Raw genomic sequence first — 24,917 nt, forward strand, 5'->3', positions numbered from 1 at the left:
GATATGTGCATATCATTATTTGCTAAAGTGGATCCACTAGCTAGGTCATTTAAGACAATTCTATGGGGGCACACAGTTTGAGACTAGAGGTTGCTATTAGAGACTACCCTATTTGAGCCTCCACCTCAAAGCCCTCTCGATGCTGAGTTTAAATCCCAACGGAATAGATAAAAATCAAATATTATTTTAACATAGGAAATGCAATGATCAATGTCAATCAACAACATTTAAGATCAAAACATAGAATAGCTCATTAAACATAATTCAACATAGATGAGAAAACCTTTCACCAATGTGAATTCATTTGTGAAAAATACGTTTCACAATCATGATCATCATAGTAAGTGAGAAATCATTTCACAATAACATTAATACTTTTCATTTCTAAGAATCATCAATTCACTTATAATATCTTCATGAAAACATGCATATTTCATGAATTCATAATTCATACTTCATAGGTTTATCATAGAATTGTAATTGAAAAACATAGTTTAGGCATTGGTAACTGCAATATCAACTAAATACCATATATTAACATGAAATAATGCATTAGAAGACTTAACTAATCATAATTAACCATAATTGATCATAATTGAATGGAACCTACATTCATTGAATTGAAACCCTAACTTGATCAATTGAAAATTGAATTGGAAATTAAAATACTTAGGAACCCCATGGAGGAAAGGATTCCATGGGTGAGTACACATGTACCTTGATCCTTTACACCCAATAAAATGGATAATTTGGAGACTTTACTGAAACCCTAACTCTTCTTCTTCTTCTTCCTTAGACTTGAGAGAATTTGGGAGGATGAATTTGATCAAGTTTAGAGGATTTAGGAGAATGAGTTGAAAATAGGTGAATTGGGGCTTAAAACATTTATATAAGGCATAGGGTAATAAGTAAAACGACATAGTATTGGGTTAAAATAATTAGGAAAAAGACCCAAAAGCCTTCTTAAAAATAATTATCGAGCCTAATCTACGGTCTGTAGATCTTTCTACGGACCGTACTGGTTAACTGTAGATAGGTTATTAGGACCCTTAATTTAACCATCTTTTGACGGAAGTCATGCACAGCTCGTAGGTCATCCTACGGTCCGTATATGCCATCTGTAGAAAGAAATTTTGACCTTCAAAATTTCATGAAGTATGGACTCACCTACGAGACCTATCTATGACTCCTAAAAAGATTGATGGACTGTCCTGGTGAACCGTAAAGAGGGTTACTGGGACTTGATTACAAAAAATTAGTTTTTCCAGTTCCTACGGTGGTCATCTACGGCCAGTAAAGGCTCCTATGGTCTGTAGATGGAACTCGTAAACATAGACACCAATCCAAAAACCACATTTTCCTCTGTTTACGAGTCCGAGTTATTACAATATCTCCCTTTGAAAAAAAATTCCTCGAATGGAGCTCAAGACATCATAAGGAGGGTAGGGGGAGAGATCTAACAACCCAGCAAGAATACAACTTTATCAACAACACATTATCAAGGAGGAACATCAACTCCAAGCTTAACATATTCAAAACATCATTTCATAAAGTGTACGTGAAAATCATACCCAAATGCACATAATCATGAAGGAATCAATCAAGTTATCTCTTTTTCTCCTAAAAATCAAGTTTTCATGAGCATGCATGAATAAATATGAGAATAACTAAGACACATGAAATCAAAAGAGTGAACCATGAGGAACTAGATACCTCAAGCTAGAATAGGGTCGGAGGGAAAAATATGGGGATAATGGGACATCATATAAACCTTGGCCTCCCAAGTTTCACCATTAACTCTTTGATTTCTCCAAAGAAATTTTACGGAAGAAACTTCTTTATTTCTTAACTCCTTAGCTTACCGGTCCAATATATCAACCGGAACCTCCTCATAAGATGGACCCTATTTTATACAAAGATTCTCCAATGACACAATGGATGTTGGATCACCAACACATTTGTTCAACAAGGAGACATGGAAGACTGGATGTACTGACACCAAGTAATTAGGCAAATCGAGTTCATAAGCAACTTTACCAATACGCTTCAAAATCTTATATGGGCCCACATAACTACGGCTAAACTTCCCTTTCTTCCCAAACCTCATCACACCCTTCAAGGATAAAATTTTAAAGTAGACCCAATAATCAACATCAAATTCTAGATCTCTCATTCTAACATCGTCATAGGACTTTTGTCGACTTTGAGCCGTTTTCAACCTTTCTCTAATAAGCCGAACTTTCTCCATAGCCTCATGTACCAACTTGGAACCTATCAAGGAAACCTTACCAACTTCAAACCAGCCTATAGGAGATCTACACCTCCTACCATAAAGAGCCTCAAATGAAGCCATATCAATGCTTGAATGGTAGCTATTATTGTAATCAAACTCAATCAAGCGCAAATGTTCAATCCAATTACCCTTGAAGTCAATCATACAAGCTCTCAACATATATTACAAAGTTTGGATAGTACATTTTTCTTGCCCATTGGGTTGAGGATGAAATGTTGTACAAAGCATAACACGAGTATAAAGACCCTTTTGGAAAGACTTCCAAAATTGAGAATTAAATTGAACACCACAATCAGAGATAATGGATAAGGGAACTCCATGCAACCTAACCATTTCCCTCATGTACAACTTAGCATAGTCTTCTGCCAAACAAGAAAACCTTGATGGGAATGAAATGGGCTGATTTTGTCATACGATCCACAATAACCCAAATCGAGTTTTTTTGTCACCGAGTGTAGGGTAAATCCACAATAAAGTTCATATTCAAGTCTTCCCACTTCCAAGTAGGAATACTAATATCTTGGACGAGCCTCTCGACTTTTTATGATCAACTTTCAATTGTTGACAATTAGGAAACTTAGCCACAAATTTCGCAATATCTTTTTTCATCCCATTCCACCAATAGACCTCCTGCAAGTCATGGTACATCTTGGTGTCCCTCGGGTGAATGGAATATCGAGAACTATGGGCTTATGATAAAATCTTCTCTCTCAAATCATCAACATTGGAAACACACAAATGCTCTTGGTACTAAAGCACACCATCTATTCCTTGGGAGAAAGCCTCAACAAACTTCTTAAGCATTGTTTCCTTCGATTCAACCAAAGTCGAATCGAAATCCTTCTTGGCTTTCACATCTGACACAAAAGACAATTCCGAACCATTGTGTACCATAACACTGCCTATGGTGGAGTCAACCAACCGGACACCCAATCGGGCCAATCTAGGAACATCTCGAACCAACTCTTTTTTATCATCCTCGATATGAGAAACACTACCCATTGATAACCGACTAAGAGCATCCACCACCACATTTACCTTGTCGGGGTTACAGAGAACACTCATGTCATAATCATTTACTAACTCAAGCCACCTCCTTTGTCGAAGATTTAGATCTTTTTTGCTTGAACGCACATTGCAAGCTTTTGTGGTTGGTAAAGACATCAACATGAACACCATATAAGTAATTCCTCCAAATCTTTAAGGCAAAAATAATTGCCGCTAGTTCCAAATCATCGGTAGGATAGTTCTTTTCATGGATCTTAAGCTATCGTGAAGCATAAGCAATAACCTTCTCATTTTGCATAAGAACATACCCTAGTCCGACACTTGAAGCATCACAATAAATCACAAATCCATCAGATCCTTACAGTAAAGCCGAAGCGGAGGTAAGTTTATCGTTCAATTCTTGGAAACTCTTCTCACACGCTTTAGACAATACAAACTTAACCTTCTCTTTGGTCAATGCCATTAATGGAGAGGCAATCAAAGAAAACCCTTCAACAAACCTTCTATAGTAACCAGCCAAACCCAAGAAACTTCGTATATCCGAAAGGGATATAGGTCTAGGCCAAATTTTAACCACATATGTTTTCTTAGGATCTACCTCAATACCTTTTTTCAGAAACAATGTGACCAAGAAAAGCCACGGATCTCAACCAGAACTCGTGTTTACTAAATCGTGCAAAAAAATTGTTAGTCCTTGAGAACATGCAACACAATCCTCAAATGATCGATATGCTCATCATCACTCCTTGTGTAGATCAAGATATCGTCGATAAACACAATCACGAACATATCAAGGTATTGTCTAAACTCTCTATTTATCAAATCTATAAATGCGGTCGGAGTATTAGTCAAACAAAAAAACATTATCGAAAACTCATAACAATCATACCGGGTTCAAAAAGACATTTTTGGAATGTCATCTTTCTTAACCCTCAACTGGTGATAACTCGACCAGAGGTTAAACTTAGAGAAGTAACTCGTTCATTATAGTTGATCAAACAGATCATCTATCCTTGGAAGAGGATAGTTATTCTTAATGTTACTTTGTTCAATTGCAGGTAGTCAATACACATACGAAGTGAACCTTCTTTGTTTCGAGCAAACAAAACTAGAGCACCACATGGAGAGATACTCGGTCGGATGAAATTCTTATCCAACAAATATTTCAATTGCTCTTTTAACTCATTAAGTTCTGTCGGAACCGTATGATAATGAGGGATAGATATAGCTTGGGTATAGGGGAGAAGGTCAATACCGAAGTCTATTTCCTTTTTGGGAGGAAAATCAAGTAAATCATAGGAAAACACTTCTGAAAACTCATTAACAATAGGGACCGACTCAAAGATAACGGTTTCAGTGTCCATATCCCTAACCTAAATAAGATGGTATATGCAACCCTTAGAAATCATCTTTCTAGCTTTAAGACAAGAAACAGACTAACTCTTAGGCATATAATTTCCTCTTTTCCACTCTAGTTAGGGCTCATTAGGAAACTGAAACTTGACCACTCGAGTCCTACAAGATGGTATATGCAACCCTTAAATGTGGTGCGCTTCACACTCATGAGAAAGACACTACTTGACATGGCTTATGAGACATCCTAGGGCCTTTATAAACCTTGTGCTCTAAATACCAAGTTTGTCACGACCCAAAGTACACCCTAGCTATGACATATCGTATAAGACCTCGAGAGGCCCTAGACAAGTCACTTAGCATACATCATACAAGATAATAGAAAACAAAAGAGTTTTAAAAAGGCGACATTTCATACAAAAGAGTTTGACAAAATCGTAAGTCTAAACATAAGTTTCAAAGCCATCTATTACATCAAAAAATGATTTGGAATATAACCCATACATCATAGACAAAATCTGAAAATGGAAACGACATGAAAGTACTAAATGAGTCTCGTTCCTCAGAACATGAGGGCTCACCAATCTTCAACGTCTATGAGGAGATGACTAGCCACAAGTGAAACAACGTAGGCACAAGTATGCATTAGTACATGAAATATACTAAGTATGAGGCAATATGCATAAACATAGGCATGATGATATAAGTAACTTAATATGAGTAGGCATGATCATAATATAACATTTAAAAGATTTAAAGAAAAGATGACCTGAAAATCATGAAAGCATGGTCAAGTATATTAACATAAAGGACATAAGAAAAACTTTTGAAGAAAACATAGTCATTTTATGGGATATTAGCTTTAACCGATAATAAGACAATGAGAGCAACATCATGGAATCAGGTATATCCCCTCGTACTGAAAGAAGGGGAAACTACTTGCCAAGGTAGGATCCGTACATATCATCATTTGCTAAAGTGGATCCACTATCTAGGTCATTTAAGATAGTCCTACATGGCCACGTAGTTTGGGACTAGGGGTTGCTACTAGAAACTATCCTATTTGAGACTCCCCCTTAAAGCCCTCTCGGTACTATGTCTAAATTCTAGTGTAATAGATAAAAGTCAAATATCATTTTAACATAGGAAATTCAATGATCAATACCAATCCACAACCTTTAAGATCAAAACATAGAATAACTCCTTAAACACAATTCAACATAGATGAAAAAATCTTTCACCAATGTGAATTCATTTGTGAGAAATACCTTTCACAATGATGATCATCATAGTAAAGGAGAAATCCTTTCACAATAATGAAGAACTTAAGATACAATAACCTCAAATAAAATATAACTGGAAGAGTCTGAGAAAATAGTTTCCAGAGAATAAGAACAACTGACTTATCTTGTATTTAGTCAGTCAATGATCTTATATAGAATTACAACTTTAATAGAGTCCACCACTAAATAAATCTTCTAACCTAACTCTCCTAAACTTTAGGGAAAGCTAGCTGCTACTCTAGAAAATAATAGAACACCCACGTACTAAATAAAATATCAAACTAACAACTAAACTAAGAAATAGCTATACTACAGAATTGGTCAAATTAAACTACGAATGATGTTTTCAACTTTAACAAATAACATCAATGCTTTCCTTTCAAAGCATCATCAATTCATTTACAATATCTTCATAAAAACATGCATATCTTCATAACTTCATAATTCATACTTCATTGGTTCATCATAGAATCATGATTGAAAAGCATAATTTAGGCATGGGTAAATGCAGTTTCAATTAAATTTCATAGATTAATATCAAATAATACATTTGAAGACTTAATTGATTATAATTAACCATAATTGATCATAATTGAATAAAATCCACATTCATTGAATTGAAACCCTAACTTGATCAATTATGACTTGGAAATTGAAATACTTAGGGACCCCATGGAGGAAAGGATTACATGGGTTAATAAACACATACCTTGATCCTTTACAACCAAGAAAATGGAGAATCTTGAGACTTTATTGAAACTCTAACTCTTCTTCTTCTTCGTTAGATTTAAGAGAATTTGGGAAGATGAATTTGGTCAATTTTATCGAATTTAGGAGAATGAGTTGAAAATGGGTTTATTGGAGCTTAAAACATTTATATATGGCTTAGGATAATATGTAAAACGACATAGTATTGAGTTAAAATAATTAGGAAAAACACCCAAAAGCCTTCTTCAAAATAATTGTCGAGCCTTACCTATGATTTAAACCAGCAGTTTGTAGATCCTTTTATGGCCTGTACTAATCAACCGTAGATAGGTTACTGGGACCCTGAATTTAACCATCTTTTGATGGAAGCCATGTATGGCTCGTAGGATGTCCTACGGTCTTTACATAAGCAACTTTGACCTTTAAAATTTTACGAAGTTAGAGACTCACCTACAAGACCTACCTACGACTCATAAAAAGGTTGATGGACCATCCCGGTGAACCATAAAGAGGGGTACTGGGAATTGATTTAAGAAACTTATTTTCATCAATTCCTATGGTAGCCATTTATGGCCCATAGAGGCTCATATATATAGTCCATAGATGGATCCCAAAAAATGCATTTTTCTCCCTTTCCAAATCCTAGGTGTTACAGAACTGCAAAATCATATATTAAATTTGTTTTGTTGAGATTTTTCAGTTGATGAGATCAGAGATGATAATTAGTCCTAAAGATTTAATGCACAAAATTTTATAAATATTATATCATTAACAAGGGATACATATATAATGCACAAAAGGCACACAAGATGCACGGGTGACACATAATTGATGGTAGTAAGTAAGATAAATACTCAACAAGAGTGAGGTCGGACGAACAATTCAGTGGAAAATTGATGACTTCACTAGTGGTTCTTCGTAAAATCCAAGCATGTCTAGCTCGGTCTCTAACGACTAATTCGTCAAATCTAGTGGCATGAATTGTTGGTAACAGACTCTCTAGGTGCAGTACTCCCATAGCACCTTAAGAAAATTTCAAAAATATGCATCATAAAAACTAAGAAAGTACTTATTGCAAACTGTATAACCCTAATTGAAATGACTAGATATTACTATAAATAACAAAATCTCGTCTGAAGAGTAGTACTCCTCCCGTTACTTGAATATTTCATTAAAATTCAACACAAATGAGAAATAAATTAATTATAAAAAACTAATCAATCAATGGCAAACATGCATGCATACAAACTATTTATCTTACCACATCAGAAGAAGAAAAAAATTGGCTACACAAGGCTAGTAGAAATAACATCTAGATCATGATCTTTATTTTAATTTCTTCTAGAATGAACTACAAAACCATATATTAACTTTATTATGTGAAAATTTTGCAGTTCATGAGATCAAATACAATAATTATTCCTAAAGAATTAATGGCACACAATTTTATAAAATGCTACATAATTTACAAGAGATATACATAAAATATACAGAAAGCACACAAGATGCATGTGTGAAACATAACTGATGATAGTAGGTAAGATAAATACTCAACGAGATTGAGATCGAAAAAATTGTTCAGTGAAAAAATGAAGACTCCACTAGTGGTTGTTCAGAGAATCCGAGTGTGTCTAGCTTGGTCTTTAGCCACTAATTTGTCAATTTTAGAGATGTGATTTGTTGGTAACAGACTCTCCAGGTGCAGTACCCTTGCAACATCTGAAAGCAAATTTCAAAAACAAACATCATAAAAACTAAGAAAGTATTTATGACAAACTCTATAGCTCTAAATGCAATGACTAGATATTACTATAAATTGTACTACAAATATTACTATAAATTGTAAAACCTCACCTGAAGAATAGTACTGCTCTTCCATCTTGAATACTTCTTTAAACTTCAACACAGATGAAAAAAATAAAGTTAATTATAAAGAACTAATTAATCAATGAAAAACATTCATGCATACTATCTAATTATCTTGCCACTTTAGAAGCATATAACTAGCTACATGAGTCTAGTAGAAACACTATCCAAATCATGATCTTTATTTTACTTTCTTCCATAACGATCTGCAAAATCATACATTAACTTTTTATGTTGAGACTAATTAATTCTACTTTATCCTTATTAACATATAAATTAAGATCATGACCCACTCATTTTTACAAATAAAAATAATCATTAGTTAAAGTTATCTTCACTCATTAAATTGAGATAAAACATAACACTTCACTCATTATTCATTTCAATAAAATTATGAGTAATATAAAATTATAAGAAAACTTATCACATAATTACACCAAATTCCATAAATAAATTAAGAGAGATAAGGTTAAAGGTTCTTAAAAATTATAGTCGGCGCATCTAGTTGGATTTCCAATAGCTTCCTAAAAATGTTAAATGTTCCTTTATTATGGACAAGTGACATTTACCGTCCATGAGGATCCTCTATGCAAAATCATATTTCTTTGTTAGTTAAGTAGTCTCTCGGAGAAGGATAAAGATTTATTATGTATTTTTCCCTTTAGATTCCTCCTCCATTTCGACTATTGTAAAGATCAAGAGGTAAGGCTTTCCGTCCCCCTCTTATGTACAAATAACTCCTAAAACCCTATAACCATATCATAGAATTTATGGCCCTAACAGGGACCAAGACCAAAAGTAATATATGTGAAATGGAAACCCAACAAATGGCTACAAATTAAACACTGACAGATAATCCATTGGAAATCGTGGTAAAGGAGGAACTGACAGAATAATAAGTGATACGACAGGTAAATGAATTGTGAAATTCATGGGTAACCTAGCCATATGAAATAACACTAAGGAAGAACTTATGACACTCTTACAAGGACTACAACTTGCCAATCAGACAACCTGGTTTCATTAGAGGTCATTATTGCGAAACAAACATTGTAGAAGATACACTTGCAAAGGAGGGCGTCAGCCTGTAGATGGACAACATGTTCACCATTTTGAAAATCCCGCCCTTGTGTGTTTTAAAAAAATTGAAGTAGACAAAGTTGGGACGCTTTTTGTCAGGGTAAAACGGTCAATATTTTCATCAAATAGTTGTAATAGTATTAGTATTTCCCCCTCCCATAATTGTAATAGCAGACAAGTAAATCTGTCACTATTTTGTAATGATGCATATTATTTATTAATAAAAATAATCTCTTGTTTATAAAAAAAACTCCTAAAAACTTTAAAGAATAAAATTAAAAATTAAGAGATAAGGAAAAGTTGAGTAATGCAATATCTCAACCGAAGCTTGATTAGAACACACACAAACCCGAAAACCTTAAAAAGTCGCCTTTTCTCACGGTTGAAACTTGGTAAGTGATGTTTGCCAATTAGATAGGGTTTCTGATGGATAATTTGTGATGGGGGGATCAGAAAATATCTCTAAAAAGATCAATTGTGGATGGAACTTGGGACTAGATTGGCGTTTATCGGCTTCAAGGTGAATCTTTCGGCGTTGACCCTATTGATGTCGCCATAAATATCTCGAGCTCCCTTGAAAAATTACGATGAAATTTTTTTCTCTCTCCAAATGGAGCTTTTAATTCGCAAATGATATCTCAACTAGGGTTAAAAAATGATTCTTATGACCTTATCACATTTTCTAGAAAAGTGAAATTTTTTTTTAGTTTGTTGGATTAGTAGGGACGCGGCTGGACGAGGTTTAAATTTTAGTGAATTTCACTATTATGGTGCAATTACTGTTTAGAAGTTTTGGATTTGGTTTCTGTAAAGTTTTGATGTTACTTGAGTTAGCTTTTCTTAGTGATGAAATAATCAGAGGCAGAGGAAGGGAAGAGCGGAGAAGACAACTATTTGTCGTTCTTTCTGTTAAATTTAACAAAAATTGTTATGTTTTAGGTTTTAGGATTTAAATGATCACATTTTGCATATATGGAGGACTATTTCAGTTAAGTAGTATATATCAAGGACCATAACACTTCAAATCACCCTACATTAAGGACCATTTTGACCATTTTCTCGATTGTATGTAGTGGTATTTGTATGAAAATAATGAGAAAGGAAGAAAATATCTAAATCTGTTGGGGACTATCAAATGGAGCTAAGTGCTAGAAGATCATCCCTGACGGCAGCACTAACGGGTCGTATGCCCTGTGAGTGACCGTCAGTTGCCTCGTCAAACATGTAGTAAGCCCATGAGTGTAAGAATACTTTGATGATAATTGTGATGAGTCATTAACCCTGTGATGAGCCTTCATCACTAGTGTCACATCAACAGGAGTTAGACTAAAGTTGCAGAAGATTTTCACGGCAACTCTAACAGACAATCACTACTATGACAGTCGTCAAGGCATTCGTCAGGCGTACCTCTAGAACTACACTTTCTATTTTTAAATTTGAGTTTTTTCGGAACTTTAATATTTTTTCTAGGGTTTTTATTTTATCATTGTGTTTTTGAGAGATTTTGGTGTTATTATTGAGTAACATAATACTTTTGATTAAGTTTTGAAGGAGATTTGAAGAGTTTATTAAAATCATTATCGTCGATTGTTCTCATCTCTGGTAAGTTTCTAATTTTCTTGAATGAATGCAATTAGTATTTTTATTTCATTAAGCATGAGCAGCTAAACTCCACAACCAAGGATTGTGGGATCCATGACGACTAAACCTAAAACAAGGGAATTTATGGACAAAAATCTGCACTGTAAACATATATCTCGTTAACTCTTTCTTTTAAATCAGTTTCTAATGGTTGCAAACATTAAGAACTTCCCTAGGTTTGACTAGTTTGAGTATAATAGTGTAAAAATTGGGAAAAGAGTCAATGACACAATTCGGAAATTTGAACCCGTCCAATAGTTAATGTTGTGGCAAGATTAGCTACATGAGTTACTGTCATCGAGTCGAGATAAATACTTTTAGTTTGAGAGAATGAAAGTGATATGCAATTGATATGGTTGAGAGACTAATAATTGTAATTGAGGTTGATTAACTGGTATATACATAGTGCGGAGTCTAGGTTTATAATTTACCCAAAAGTTGGTTAAAAAGTCAGGGTGAACACAATCCTTGTTAATTGTCAAGTGTTATTGTTAAACGTTACTGGTTATGAATCGAATTACAACTAAATCCCAAAACTTCCCCCATTTTCCATTTTGTTTCAGAAATAAGTACCTAATAGTCAAATAACCACATACGACTCTCACCTTATTTCTGGTGGGATTCGACCCCAACCTTGTTGGTTTCTATATTTGAAAACGATTGCTTTATACTTGCTCATTGAAGTGTAAATTTAGGCATATAAATTTTTTGAAAGAAAAATAAAATAAAATGTGAGTGTCTTTTTTTTTGTGTTGTGCCTGAGAAAAACTTTTTTTCTCGCGTGTGTTTTCTTCTAGTAAATAAATAAATCATCAATCATATTGTTCTTGGTAATTCGATTCGAAAAGTATTTGTAGCTCATAATTTTGTAAAAGAAATTATGTGATGCGTTAGCTTATAAATTGTTAAATACTAATTATCTTGTATTGCTATAAGAAACATGTTTATAGTATGTCTTAAGTTTTGAGTCCTTACTGGAAGGAAGATAATAAGAGTTCACTTTGTAAAAATTCTATAGATTTCATGTTACATATTTGATGTATATATACTATTTAGTGTTATGTTGTATATAAGGGTAAATAAGCTCCCTAGATTCACTTGAGGTATCTCATGTCCCAGAGAGACCATTTAGTTTTGCAACACCCCAATAATTTCTAAGTTAAGACCCAAATTATTCTTCATTTACGTATAAGGTCGTGTCAGATGATTATTAAATTGTGCTTAGGTGTTAAGGTCAATTCATTAGTGTGAGAATAAATTTGGAGACGAATTAAGGTCACAAGAATCTCCTAGCACAAAGTTGAGTTGAAAGCTTCTTTACCGATTAAGTTTTGATATATAATTCTACTTCGGCAATTTCAAACGATTATATCTCTTAGAATATGAAGAGGTAGGCAGCCCATATATTATAAAATTAAAGTTATTTTAGTCTTCTTTCCAACGCCACCAAGTTTGCATTATTCGAAGTTCGAAGTAGAGAGTTGTGATCATTTTACTAATCTGGTGCGTGCATTGACGATTTGGCCGACGGGAAAACACTAAAAAGAGTCAGTTTTTGTCATTTTACCTCAGGAAAAACCCTAAAATGATTTCTTGATTCTTAAAAGGCCCTAAACAATCATATTTTCATATATTAATTTCTCATTCTCTTCTCTCTCAAACCCCAAGGCAAAATCTTAAGGAAAATCAAAGCATGCGACTTTCAAGCAAGATTATTTCAAATATTTTTCAAGATTCTTTTTCAAGGTAAGCCCTTCTCTAAGAATTTCATAATTTCCAACTCACTTCCTTCATACAATTATGAATCATTAATAGAAATCTGAATTCTTGGTCATAGGATTTTCAAGAATTAAATTCAAGAATCTCAAGAAAGGTTTTATTGATTATTCTTCTCCACGTTAAGGTTCGTCTTCAAGATTCATGGAGCTTTTAAGGCATGTAAGACTTCAATGAGAGTATTCCTTTCGCTCTCATGCCTAAATAATTTTGATTATATGATTAATTATGTTTAAATCTAGGGTTTTACCTAATCATCACCTATGATTTTTATGCAAAAGTTAGAGTTTCTATGAATGTTTTCTCATGCATATCAATGAATTACTATAAACTACATGTTTTATTATATGATTATGAGTCCCCAAGCATGTGTCAAGATTATTTATGAAGTTATGAAAGCTACTTTTGAGTATTTCCAGTTTATGCATGATTTCAAGTAAGTTGTCTCATGCTTAAAGTCATATACATAGAAGTAAAGATATGTTTATGAAGAGCTATATGAGCACTGCCTCACAACACTACTATTCATGATTAGTATTACAATTGGATATGTCATCAATGTTTAAAAAGTATGACATCTAGATATGTCATCAATGTTTATGCAGTATGACTTCCCGAGTTATGAATGATCAGATCACAATATGATTTTAGATATAAATTTCATGATTAAAACCTAAATACAAGTTATTTCAAGAGTTCTAAGGGAACTTAAATGCAACACCCCGTATGCTAGAAAGACCAGATTGCAGAAAATCAGAAGTTGCAGGTGCTACCAACGGGGACCACCCACGGACCATAGGGTGACCCACGAATCGTATGTGGGGTCCGTGGTTCACCACCTGCAGCCCTTCCCCAAAACCCATAAAACCTCAGCCAAGTGTCGACCCACGCCAGGACCTACGGACCGTAGGTCAGACCACGGTCCATGGTCCAGGCCGTGGTTCAGACACTCCAGATCCCAGTCTTTGAAGCCGAACGATGGCTGACCAGGACGGACCGTAAGTCCATCCACAGTCCATCAGTCAGGCCCGTCGGTTGGCCTCGACATGTCAGGGGTCGTTTGGTCTTTTTCCTATGCGTTGGGCACCGAAACTACGTCATTTTGGTCAGTTTTAGCCTAGTAACTTAATCAGAATCTGCCCTATGCGATTCATTCACCAATATTTAGAAAACTCATAGTAAAAGAGGAGAAAGAGCCGAACAAACCCCTCTCCAAGAATGTGGAATGTTTTTTTTAGTTCCAGCCCCAAAATCGAATGATTTCTTCGTGGAATTCATCACCGGGTATGTGGGATTTCACTAGTGGGTTTCTTTTACCCATTAGGTCCCTAGAATTCAGTTAGATTCTTGATTCCCTTCATTATGTTTAAACTTAGGGTTTCTAGAACTTTTGGTTATTGCTGTGATTTAGCTGTTAGATTAATCGAAATCAGAATATTACGTTTTTGTAACTATGTTGCTTAATCCTTGCATGAAATTTAGAACCCTAGTTATGTAGATACGTTTAGTTCATGAATTGCACTTGCTAGGTCAGTTAATACATATATACATGCATCAGTTTTCAATTGTTTCATTAACAATACTTAATGTTGCATTTTCAGTTAGCATGTTAGAAACTCGAGCTATCCAGTTTATTTCATTTATGTTGTATTTTATACATTCTATTGGGAGTAGGCTTAATACCGAGTTGGACTAGGGTCAGTCACCCTCATAGTCCCAGAACTACGTGCCCCCGTAGGTAAGTCCCCTCTATGGGCATTATACTTAGTGATCACGCCAGTCATGCCTTTATACCCCTGGCAAGGTATATTGGGTCGTCTCGATGGGGAATATACATTGGAATCCACGTTTAGCTCACGTGGTTTTATGTCGGTTATTAGTAGCTCCCACAGTCAGATTCGAGTGCATTGACCAGGTTACCAGTTATATGTTCAGTATTCAGTTTCAGTATGTTATGAACTTGGTCATTGCATTCAGTGTAGTTCATGTTCATTATGTTTAGTATATGTTTCATGTTCATCTTAAATCATTGATCAATATGCTTTATTCAGTTATTTATATATTGTTCAGATTTATCCTATCATGCATGCTCAGTACCTTTCAAGTACTGATGCATACTCTGCGCTACATCTTCTCGTGATGTAGGTTCAGGTCCTCGGCATTCAGATCACGCATAGATCGGTTCTCGATCTCCAATTCAGCAGTATCAATGGTAGTCCTCATTCTTCGAGGACGATAGACGTGTTTTCTTTTACTTTCAGTCTTTCAGTATCAGTTTTGCTAGAGTTAGTTGGGGGCATGTCCCAACATCTCTTGTCAGTTAGAGGCTTTTATTCAGACATAGTTAGATTCAGTTTTATCTTGGAGTTTGATCTTTCAGTTGTCATTAAACTCACAGTCTATATATTCAGATAGTATTGGGTATTCCCCATTTCAGTTTATATCATGATTTAAGCTTCTGCACAGTATTTCTCATTTCATAAAATCTTTAATTATGCTTATGATATGCCAGCAAGGTTAGCTTGGGGTCACTCGTGATTCTAAGTCTCGTGTTTATGTCAAGGGGGTAACCTCGGAGCGTGACATTAAATGATCCCAAATGTATTATTTTCATATTGAAAAAGAGAGTACTATTATTAGAAAAGAATAAAAAGTTTTCAGACAGATTTAGTTACCTCTTAAAGAAACCCCTTTGAATAATTATCTCAACCTAGTAAGTATTTTACATGAGCATAAAATTATATATTTTGGGAGTAGTACCGAGCACTGATTTGGGTGAGAGTTCAGATAACTTATAACCTTATAAACCACGTAGTTAGTGTGGGATGAAGGCCTATTAGATGGATTCATGAGTTAAAGTTGCGTATCAAACCATGGCAAGGTATAGGACGTCTCTATCAATGTGGGTAAAACGGTGTATCATCACGAGGCTCATAGTGATGGTTGTCAGTTAGAGAAACTCCTAATAAAGTAAAGTTAAGTAAGATCTTAAATGATTTTATCATCATGATTTATACTATATTTTAGTTGAGTTACTATCATTCTTTTCAGTTCAGTTATTTTTTATTCAGCTATATTACATACTCGTACATTCTATGTATTGATTCATTTGATCTGCATCCTTTTATGATGCCGATTTAGGTATTCAGGATCCTCAACAGGAGTTTTGTTGAGATCAATTCATTCGCTCGTGAGTTTTTAAGTGAGCGTCCTTTCTTCTAGAAGACTCTAGTTTTTATGAGTTGTTAGTAGGAGCATTTTGAGGTGTTGTGGCTCTTGTCCCGGCCTTCATTTTTATATATTAGAGGCATCGTAGAAAGACAGTTTTGGAGGGTCTTTCAGCTTCACATATCTTATTCAAAACTTATGTGTTATATTCATTATATTCATAGAGTTTTGAGATTCAGTAAACTGTTATTAAATGTTTCTTTCAGTTTGATGTTTGTGTATGCTTGAGTTAGTCTTCTGCTTATAGTCAACTAGGATGAGGGTTCGCTTGGGGACCAATAATGGTTCTTGAGTGCTGGCCACATCTAGGGTGTAGGCTCGGGCCATGACAAACTTGGTATCATAACACAAAGTTCAAGTGTCCTAGCGCATCTATGAAGTCGTGTCATTGGAATCTTATTTATGGTTGTGAGAGTCCCACTTCTATAAATAGGGGACAACAAACATTTAAGAAAATTTTCCCTTTCTTTCGTACTCTAGATCGTGCAATAGAACGGTGCCATAAGAAACTTATTCAGTCATGCATTTCTAAAATTTATTCATCTACCCCTCATACTCAAGATTGTTGAAATGTTAAAATACAAATCATTATCGATGAGTTACTCTTAGAAAAAGTCGTCAAAAAGTAAAGAGATTGCACAGGGCTTGAGAGGAGCTTGTTAGAGAATGATCCCTTCATTATATGAATCCTAAGTACAATCTAAAAGTAAGATGTGTTATCAAATTCTCTTCTCTAAACCTTGTTTCAGGTGAGACCCTTAAGAGGAAAGTGTGTTTTAGAATACTTTGGCAGTATTGTTGCTTGAATGATAGTGTGATTTGCATTATTATAAGCCAGTAGTAGTAGAAGTGACCAGAGTTAGAAGTATACATTTAGAAGTGTAGTAACATAAGGGATGGGGATAATATTGAGTAAAGTATGTAGTTGCAGTCATGTACCCGGAAAGTCATTAATGAGGAGTTTTCTCTTATATATAGGCTGAGGAGTAAAAATGTTGTGTGGATTTCATGATAGAAGGTAGATGAATAGTTATAGGTTAGGATGAGTTAGAGTATACTTGAACTAAAAATTGAGTTTATGTTGATGTGTCATTGTGTTAGTGAAGACCAAGTATAGGTGTTGAATAGAAGAATAGAGTATTCATGAGGTGATAGATCTAAGCTAGGCTTATTATTTTGTAAGGAGAACCCCATTATATTTAGAGGTTTATAGAGCTGATTAGGCAATGATGCATAGTGAATGGGTAAATAGTACTTAAGTTGTGAAAGGGAATGTGATGGTAATTTGTAAATAGGCTGATTGGGAGATAAAGATGTGGTTTTGGTAGGTGAGTGTTTCTTAATTTTATCTAGTAGTCAGAAGTTAGTATAGTATGTGATAAATTATATTGTTATCTGTGTTTAGTACTATAGACACTAAGATTGAATTTAAGATGAGTGGCGTGATAAAAATGATGGCAACATAAGGGTGATGATACTAGTTTTGAGGTTTGATCTAGTAGATTTGACATAAAGTAGGTGAGGATTCAAGAACTACTAATCAACAAATCAATCAATTACTAGTTGAAGATTGGTTTTAGGAATTACGAGAATGAACTAGAATCAAGAAAAACACTAAGAAATTATAACTTGAGATAGGTCAAAGATATACGAACTCACAATATCTTGGAATGCCTTGGATCGACAAACTTCGATGAGGTCAGAGGTGACTTTGGTGATGTTGTCTCCCTTCGCCAAATTTAACAGATTATCAACTTAAGTTTGGAGATGTTGTGTCACTTTAGCGATATGCCAAAGTGCTCGCCAAACTTGATAGTTTGTGCACCTGAAGACCTCAAATATTGTGCCTTTGTGGTCCCACTTATACTCATTCCCTTATTCCCTTCTTTGATATTTTTCCTTGTGTACTAAAACTAATCCACCTTATCTTTCTTCTTCGTTTGGATTAAAAACCTTTTGAAAATTTGAATATCATCCAAGAACTCTATGAACAAGATGAATATCCAAAAATCAGACCCTTGTCATTTTTGGCTCTGAATATCACAAAATTTGAGATCTAAGTTCACTTTGATATAGGAAAAAATTCCCAATACTTTTTATACTTCAATTCATTTAGAAATCCTTGATATTCAAGACCCATTTCTATTCCCTTCAAGCTTCTTCAATCAACACTGGTGCCAAATCTCATAATCCGCTCAAATAATACTAGAGAAAACAAATCTAGTATTAGAAACTTCAAATAAGACTCAAATCAACAAAAATATGTTTGATATTTTCTCGAAACATTTTGGACTCTATTTGTTTTTATAGTAACAAATCCAAGACTAGACTCGTTGGGACTAATCTAAGCATGACTCTCATACCAAATGATTTAATTCAAACCACCAACAAGAACACAAATGCAAAAATTAAAGACAAGTAAGTAATCATAAATAGATCGACACAAAAGGAGGAAATAGAAAGCAACCAAAAGGTATATTTAACCTTAAGACATCAATCCGACAATCCTACAAGATACACCTAACTCTTACAATAACCTCAAGGGAAATCGATTCACCTCACGACCAATGTTTCTAAACCAGTTTCAACCAAAAGCTTGTACCAAGCTCACAAACACTCTCTCAAGAGGTTTACAATATCAATATTCAATATCAAAGCAATTTAAACTCAACTGAGAACTAAACTAGCTATTTATAGTTTTAGGCTAATTACTACATAATGCCCTGACTCACAAAATGCAGTTTTGCCAAACACTTTGGCGGATCAAAAGGGATAGGCCTCCGCCAAGCCCTCAATCATCAATAGTTAAATTGGGCATAGGTAAGTAGTTTGGCATGTCGCCAAAAGTTACAATGGTGACGACAAACTTGACAGCTTCTTCCATCGCCTTCCCTTCATCCATTCAAGCGATATTTAAGACATGGAATCCCTTCTGTCATTTAAACAAGCTCAAGGACCTCTAGCTTCATGAATTATCCATGCATTCTTTGAAGGTCCCAAGCTTGGTTTTGAGTGAACAACCTTCCGGCAATCCATATTGCATCATGTCATCTATTAAACTAAAGTCCTTGATTTCGACAAGTTTACAATCATCTTCAAAATCACTCATTTAATGTATCAATCTCTTCTCTGACTTCCTCTCCTATAGTTTAACCTTTATTTTATAGCTCGAGCTTGTAGGAACTACAAAATTATTGATCTCCTTCACAATAACATAAAGCACATAATCAGTAAAAATTGTTTTTTTTTCTTCTTCAATTGAATATAAACCTGAACACCAATATCATTATGGATTAAGATGTGCGTCAAAACATCCTTTAGAAGTAACTTAATTCATAATGCATTCAACTGACTATCAATTCCGATTTGTTTTAAATCAAATTTTCAAAATTGCATGTAAACTCAATAACAACACAATCAACAACAAATTTGACAAAATTGTTGTCATTATCTGATCGACCACTATGAAGAAGATATACATAATAAATCTCCATTGAGAAAGATGAATTGCAGCAAGAAAAAAATAAACTGATACCTAGAACTGCAGGAAAAAAAATGAAAATAATTGCTAATTTGTTTCACCGCAATTGAAGTTCTCGAAGCTGATTGGATCTGATATTGCATGAATATGTATGTATATGAAGTTTAGAAAGAAGAATAAAGTTATGAATTGGCAATATAAAAGAACACAGATCACAGAAAATAAGCGATATATCACAGATTCTTAAATAACAGAACAAAGGTTAGTTATTGGTGATGGCCATATTCTGTTTGGACTAAAGAATCGCAGTGCAGCTTTAGGACCATAATTTTGTAATGTAAGTTAGCTGGTTGTATTGTTATTAAATTTTCCCAACAAGTAATGCTTGCTTATTCTACGTGTATGAGACGCATAGCACTAGTTTTTCCTGCTCCATACAAAAGTGAACCACTAATACAAATGTCAAACAACTAGCCCAATTGATACCTGTTACACGAAGTAAGACAAAGCTATCATATCAATGGTTGATGGAGCGTACAAAAATCCAACTGATTTAGTTATTGTTAAACAATCAAATATACTAGTTATTTTTACAGGTATGTCAATATAGTGCGCCTGAAACCAATCTGCTCAGAAATACATTAGGAACTGAGCTTCTGTAACTAGACAACAGGCTTTGCAATCACATGAACAAGTTTCTGATGATTCTATCGATACAAGATGGGCGAGAAACCGCCTTCATTTCTCTCGCTGAATATGACAAAAGAGTCCCCCAATTGTATACAATCTGAGTGTGGTCTCTTCTGAGAAGTAAATACTATGAGAATGGACTGGTGCAGCTGAATTGGGCGGTTAAACAGTTGGACAGGTTGGTGGGGAATAGGGAAGGAAAATAAAAGAATCATACATTATGGTAATCTCAACGAATCTTGCCGCCTCAAGGGGATACCCTCTTGCCCAAAACCATTCTCATCATCACCATGCTTGGGAAGTCGCACAGGCAGCATGGCAGGACCTGTATTAGATTCCATTAAAAGACGCTTTGAGAAATTGGCTAGACCAGTCCTGTTCACTCAAACAAAAGAAAAACAGCAGAACATACCATCAACCATGTCTTTGGTTTTGTGAAGTAGAAAAGTTCCAGAAAGAATAGTCACAAATCCACACATTTCTGTTACTATTTGAGTTGGGTTTTGCCTATCCCAGTCCTGTTCACTCAAACACAATGAGTAGAATAAGATACCTTGAAGCTACCATGAAAAATAATAAATATGGATGCTCAAAAAGTTTCACACTGTCCTAAAGACATGTAACAAATTGCCTTCAAGGATTAATTTCAAAAAAAAAAAAAAAATGCCTTCAAGAATTCACCACTCAAGACCTCAATATGTTGTTAAATGGCCTGCTAGTTGAATATGCTGAACTTCATGCATGTCCCTGTTTATTGTGTTCAAATGGACTGAAAGAAGAAAATCATATTTGGGCACCCCCTAAACTGGCCCGAACAGAGAACCAATTATATAATGAAACAACCAGGAGAAGGCTTTGGCAAACTTGATGTGTCACCGAGTTCAGTTGCAGCACATCACGTATTTACTATTCACAAAGCAAAACTGAACATTAAAAGTCTAAGATAAAAGAATCACCTTGAACATGATTATACTGGCTAAGATAGTCAAGGAGGTAAACATGACATAGTATATAGGAGAGACAACTGCTGTATTGAATGTATCCAGGGCCTGCATTGAAGATTCATCAAAGAAAGTGTCAGGGATTAGATAAAATAGTGACTAAAGAGCATCCAAGGAAAACATCAGTCTTTCCTTGAGAATATATCCGTAGATGACTATAAACAGGGTTGAATTTCATCAAACAAGCAAAGCTAAACCTTACTAAGTTTTGCTCAGGTTGATTCAACCATGGTTAACTATGGGAATTTAAGCCTAACAGTAAATTATCCTGTACTAATAAAGGTCTCCTCCTTGTACTGTTCCTCTGTTTTTCCAACTTGTTCTTTTTACTTTATAATGTTTCTTTTTTTTGGTTCCACCTTATATTTACTTTTTCTTTTGTTGATTCCATCTTAGGCCTCATTTGTTTGCTTAATGGAGATCTGAACCAGTCCATTAAGTGTGTTTGTTTTTTAGGTTTGAATTCTAATCATTCAGATTCAGCTCATCAAGTCTATTTGTTTCCCTTTTTTTAAAAAGCTTCTTAATGGATCTGAATGAATCAGATTTATAGGAGAGTCTTAACAATATTCAGATTTATTTAATAAGCAACAAAATAATCATGTTGTCTCTCTCTTTGCAGGCAGCTTTTCCTCTCTCTTGCTACCGACTTTCTTCCTCTCTTTTCTCAATCAAAAACCATTTTTTTCCTCTTGAACTGGTAAATTTTTGTAATCTTTTTACAAGTATTATTTTTTTTTGATAACCGAGAAATCCGCCTGTGACCCGCCTTTTGGACCAATCACAGCCTTCTAAACTCGGTGGATAATGGGCCCGCCCCTCTACCCTTCTCCACTTAAATACCGGGCTTCGCCTTGCATGGTGTGGGGCTTGAACTTGTGACCTAAGCCACAAATCCTCCACCTTTTGCCACTTGAGCTAGGCCTTGGGGGCTCTTTTTACAAGTATTATGTTTGATATTTTTTTTATATTAACAATTTTTTTGGGGGTGTATTGATGTTTGTCAAGAATTATTGTTGCAGTAAATTTTTTCTGGGTGTATGATGTTTATCAAGAACTAAAGATTTTTGAGTGAAAAAATACTCGTCATGATTAAAAACAATAATTATGTATACACTTAAGTCTCTTATTAAAAGTTTTGATTTAGGCCACTAATTTTTTTCAGATTTTTGAACATCAAACTTGTTTGTATGATCAAACCCACCACTAAACATATTATTATTGTTGAATTTTGTTTTAGGCTACTAATTTTATTTAACTCTTTGATCATCAAACCTGCTTGTGAAATTATACTAAATCTATTATTATTGTTGAAATATGTATATACTTGAGATGTCTTATAAAAATTTTGTTGTTGGATAATTATTTTTATTAAAAGAGATGTATATGTTGAATTCTTAAAAAGAAGGGAAAAGGGTCTAATATACCCCTCAACTTTGTCATTTAGAGCTAATATACCCCTCGTTATGAAAGCGGCTCATATATACCCCTACTTATATACAAATGGCTCACATATACCCTTCCCTCTAACAGAAATGAAAAAAAAAATTAGTTTAAGTTCTTATTATTTTTAAAAAAAAAAAACTATAATCCCATACGGGTATATTTAATCTTCCTCAAACATATTTTTTTTGTTTCAATGGCTAATTTGGATTTATTATTTTGATGGTCAAATTTATTTATGTTTCACTAATATTCTTGTAAAACTTATTATAGATGACCAAATTTGTTTCTTCAAATACAAAAATTAAATTACATTATAGAATAAAAAAAATTGTTTTAAATTATAATATAGCCACAAAACAATAGTTTTAAATTTTTTTCTTTACACTAAGGAATGAAAGAAAAAAATAAAATAAGAATAAGAAACTCAAATAATTATAATCAAAGAAGTCAAAAAATAATTTATGTATGAAAAAAATTGAAATATACCTTGAACTTTCTAGAAGAATCCTATATACCCCTAAATGATTTAAAAAAAATAAATTAAAAGTCAAAAATAAAGTTTAAAATTAATTTTTTCACTTCCGTTAAATGAAGGGTATATGTGAGCTCATTTTGTAACGGTAGGGGGTATATATGTAGCCGTTTGTATAACGGTAAGGGTATGTATGAGTCACTTTCATAACGAGGGGCATATCAGCTCCAAATATCAAAATTGAGGGGTATATCAGACCCTTTTCCCTAAAAAGAATCATGCTACAATAATTTTTAAATTGATATATAATTCATATGCACATTCAAATATTGAAAACAAATAGTTTTAACAATCAGTATTCATATTAGAGACCACATCTTAATATTCAGATGTTTATTCAGATTCAGAGGTCTCGATCTTAATGGAAACAAATGAGGCCTTAACCTATATCATATTTTTTAGAGAGAGTGTCAAAAACACACCTAAACTGTCTCTTTTATTTTTTAGTAATATAACTTTTAACTAATACTAATAGTTTATTTAATTTGTTAAGGTGAAATGTTTTATATATGTGGAATGCCATGTGACAAGGTTTTTTTAAAATAAAAGAGTGTGTTACACACACCACTGAGTAGGGGTGTTCACGGATCGGTTTGGATCGATTATTCGTCAAAACCAAAACCAAACCAACTTAAACGGTTTTAAAATTATCAAAACCAAACCAAACCAAATATAATATACATTTATCGGTTTGGTGGTTATCGGTTTCGGTTTGGTTTGGTGGTTATCGGTTTCGGTTTGGTTCGGTTCGGTTCGGTTCGGTTCGGTTCGGTTATTAACCATACACATAAATAAAAGAAACAATTCATTCAAAATGTTAAAAAAGTGACAACAATCAATTCAAAACGAAAAATAGTTAGAATGACTTAAATTACTAAACTTTCAATCACTAAATTTACTATCAATAAAGCTTTAAAATTCACTATATAGGCCTAGAAGGAAGAGACAATAACATTTTCAGGCCCACAAAGAATTGACATAGATCACTATATTGGCCTAGAAGGAAGAGACAATAACATTTTCAGTTCCACAAAGAATTGTCATAGACATTCATATATATGAAATCAATAAGATAAATATTTTTATCTTGGGCATTTTTGCTTTCAATAAGTAAATTATAAAGAAATTTTAATGAAAATATGTATAAGATCTTTAAAATTGTTTATAAAAATAATATATTAAGTATGTATATTTATTCGGTTCGGTTCGGTTCGGTTATTTTTTTGATATTTTCGAATAAAACCATAACCAAACCAAATACTATCGGTTTTCAAAAATCTAAACCAAAGCAAACCAAACCCAAATAAAATCGGTTTTATTTTATCGATTTGGTTCGGTTTTTCGATTTGAATTGGTTTTTATCCAAACCGTGAACACCCCTACCACTGAGGTGTGTTTCTCAAACTAATGAGTGATAGTTTAGGTATGAAACTTAAAAAAGAAAGAAGGTTTACATGTGTTTTTGATACTTCACTCAGATTTTTATGATTTGACTCTCATATCTTCTATATACATATATGTATATATATAT

General features: G+C 33.9%; 1 protein-coding gene across 1 annotated transcript in view; it reads right to left on the minus strand.

The window, feature by feature from the left end:
* Window positions 1-20,206: 20,206 nt before the first annotated feature.
* Window positions 20,207-24,917, minus strand: part of LOC102592728 (probable magnesium transporter NIPA4) — a 43,959-nt gene continuing 39,248 nt past the window's right edge. The window contains exons 7-9 of the mRNA XM_006339904.2: window positions 21,364-21,456; window positions 20,820-20,925; window positions 20,207-20,732 (exon numbers count right to left, since the gene is read on the minus strand). Coding sequence (XP_006339966.1) covers window positions 20,626-20,732; window positions 20,820-20,925; window positions 21,364-21,456 — 306 coding nt within the window. The 3' untranslated portion in view covers window positions 20,207-20,625. The remainder of the gene's footprint in view (window positions 20,733-20,819; window positions 20,926-21,363; window positions 21,457-24,917) is intronic.

Source organism: Solanum tuberosum, unplaced genomic scaffold (genome assembly GCF_000226075.1).
Source record: "Solanum tuberosum cultivar DM 1-3 516 R44 unplaced genomic scaffold, SolTub_3.0 scf00011, whole genome shotgun sequence".
Taxonomy (NCBI): domain Eukaryota; kingdom Viridiplantae; phylum Streptophyta; class Magnoliopsida; order Solanales; family Solanaceae; genus Solanum; species Solanum tuberosum.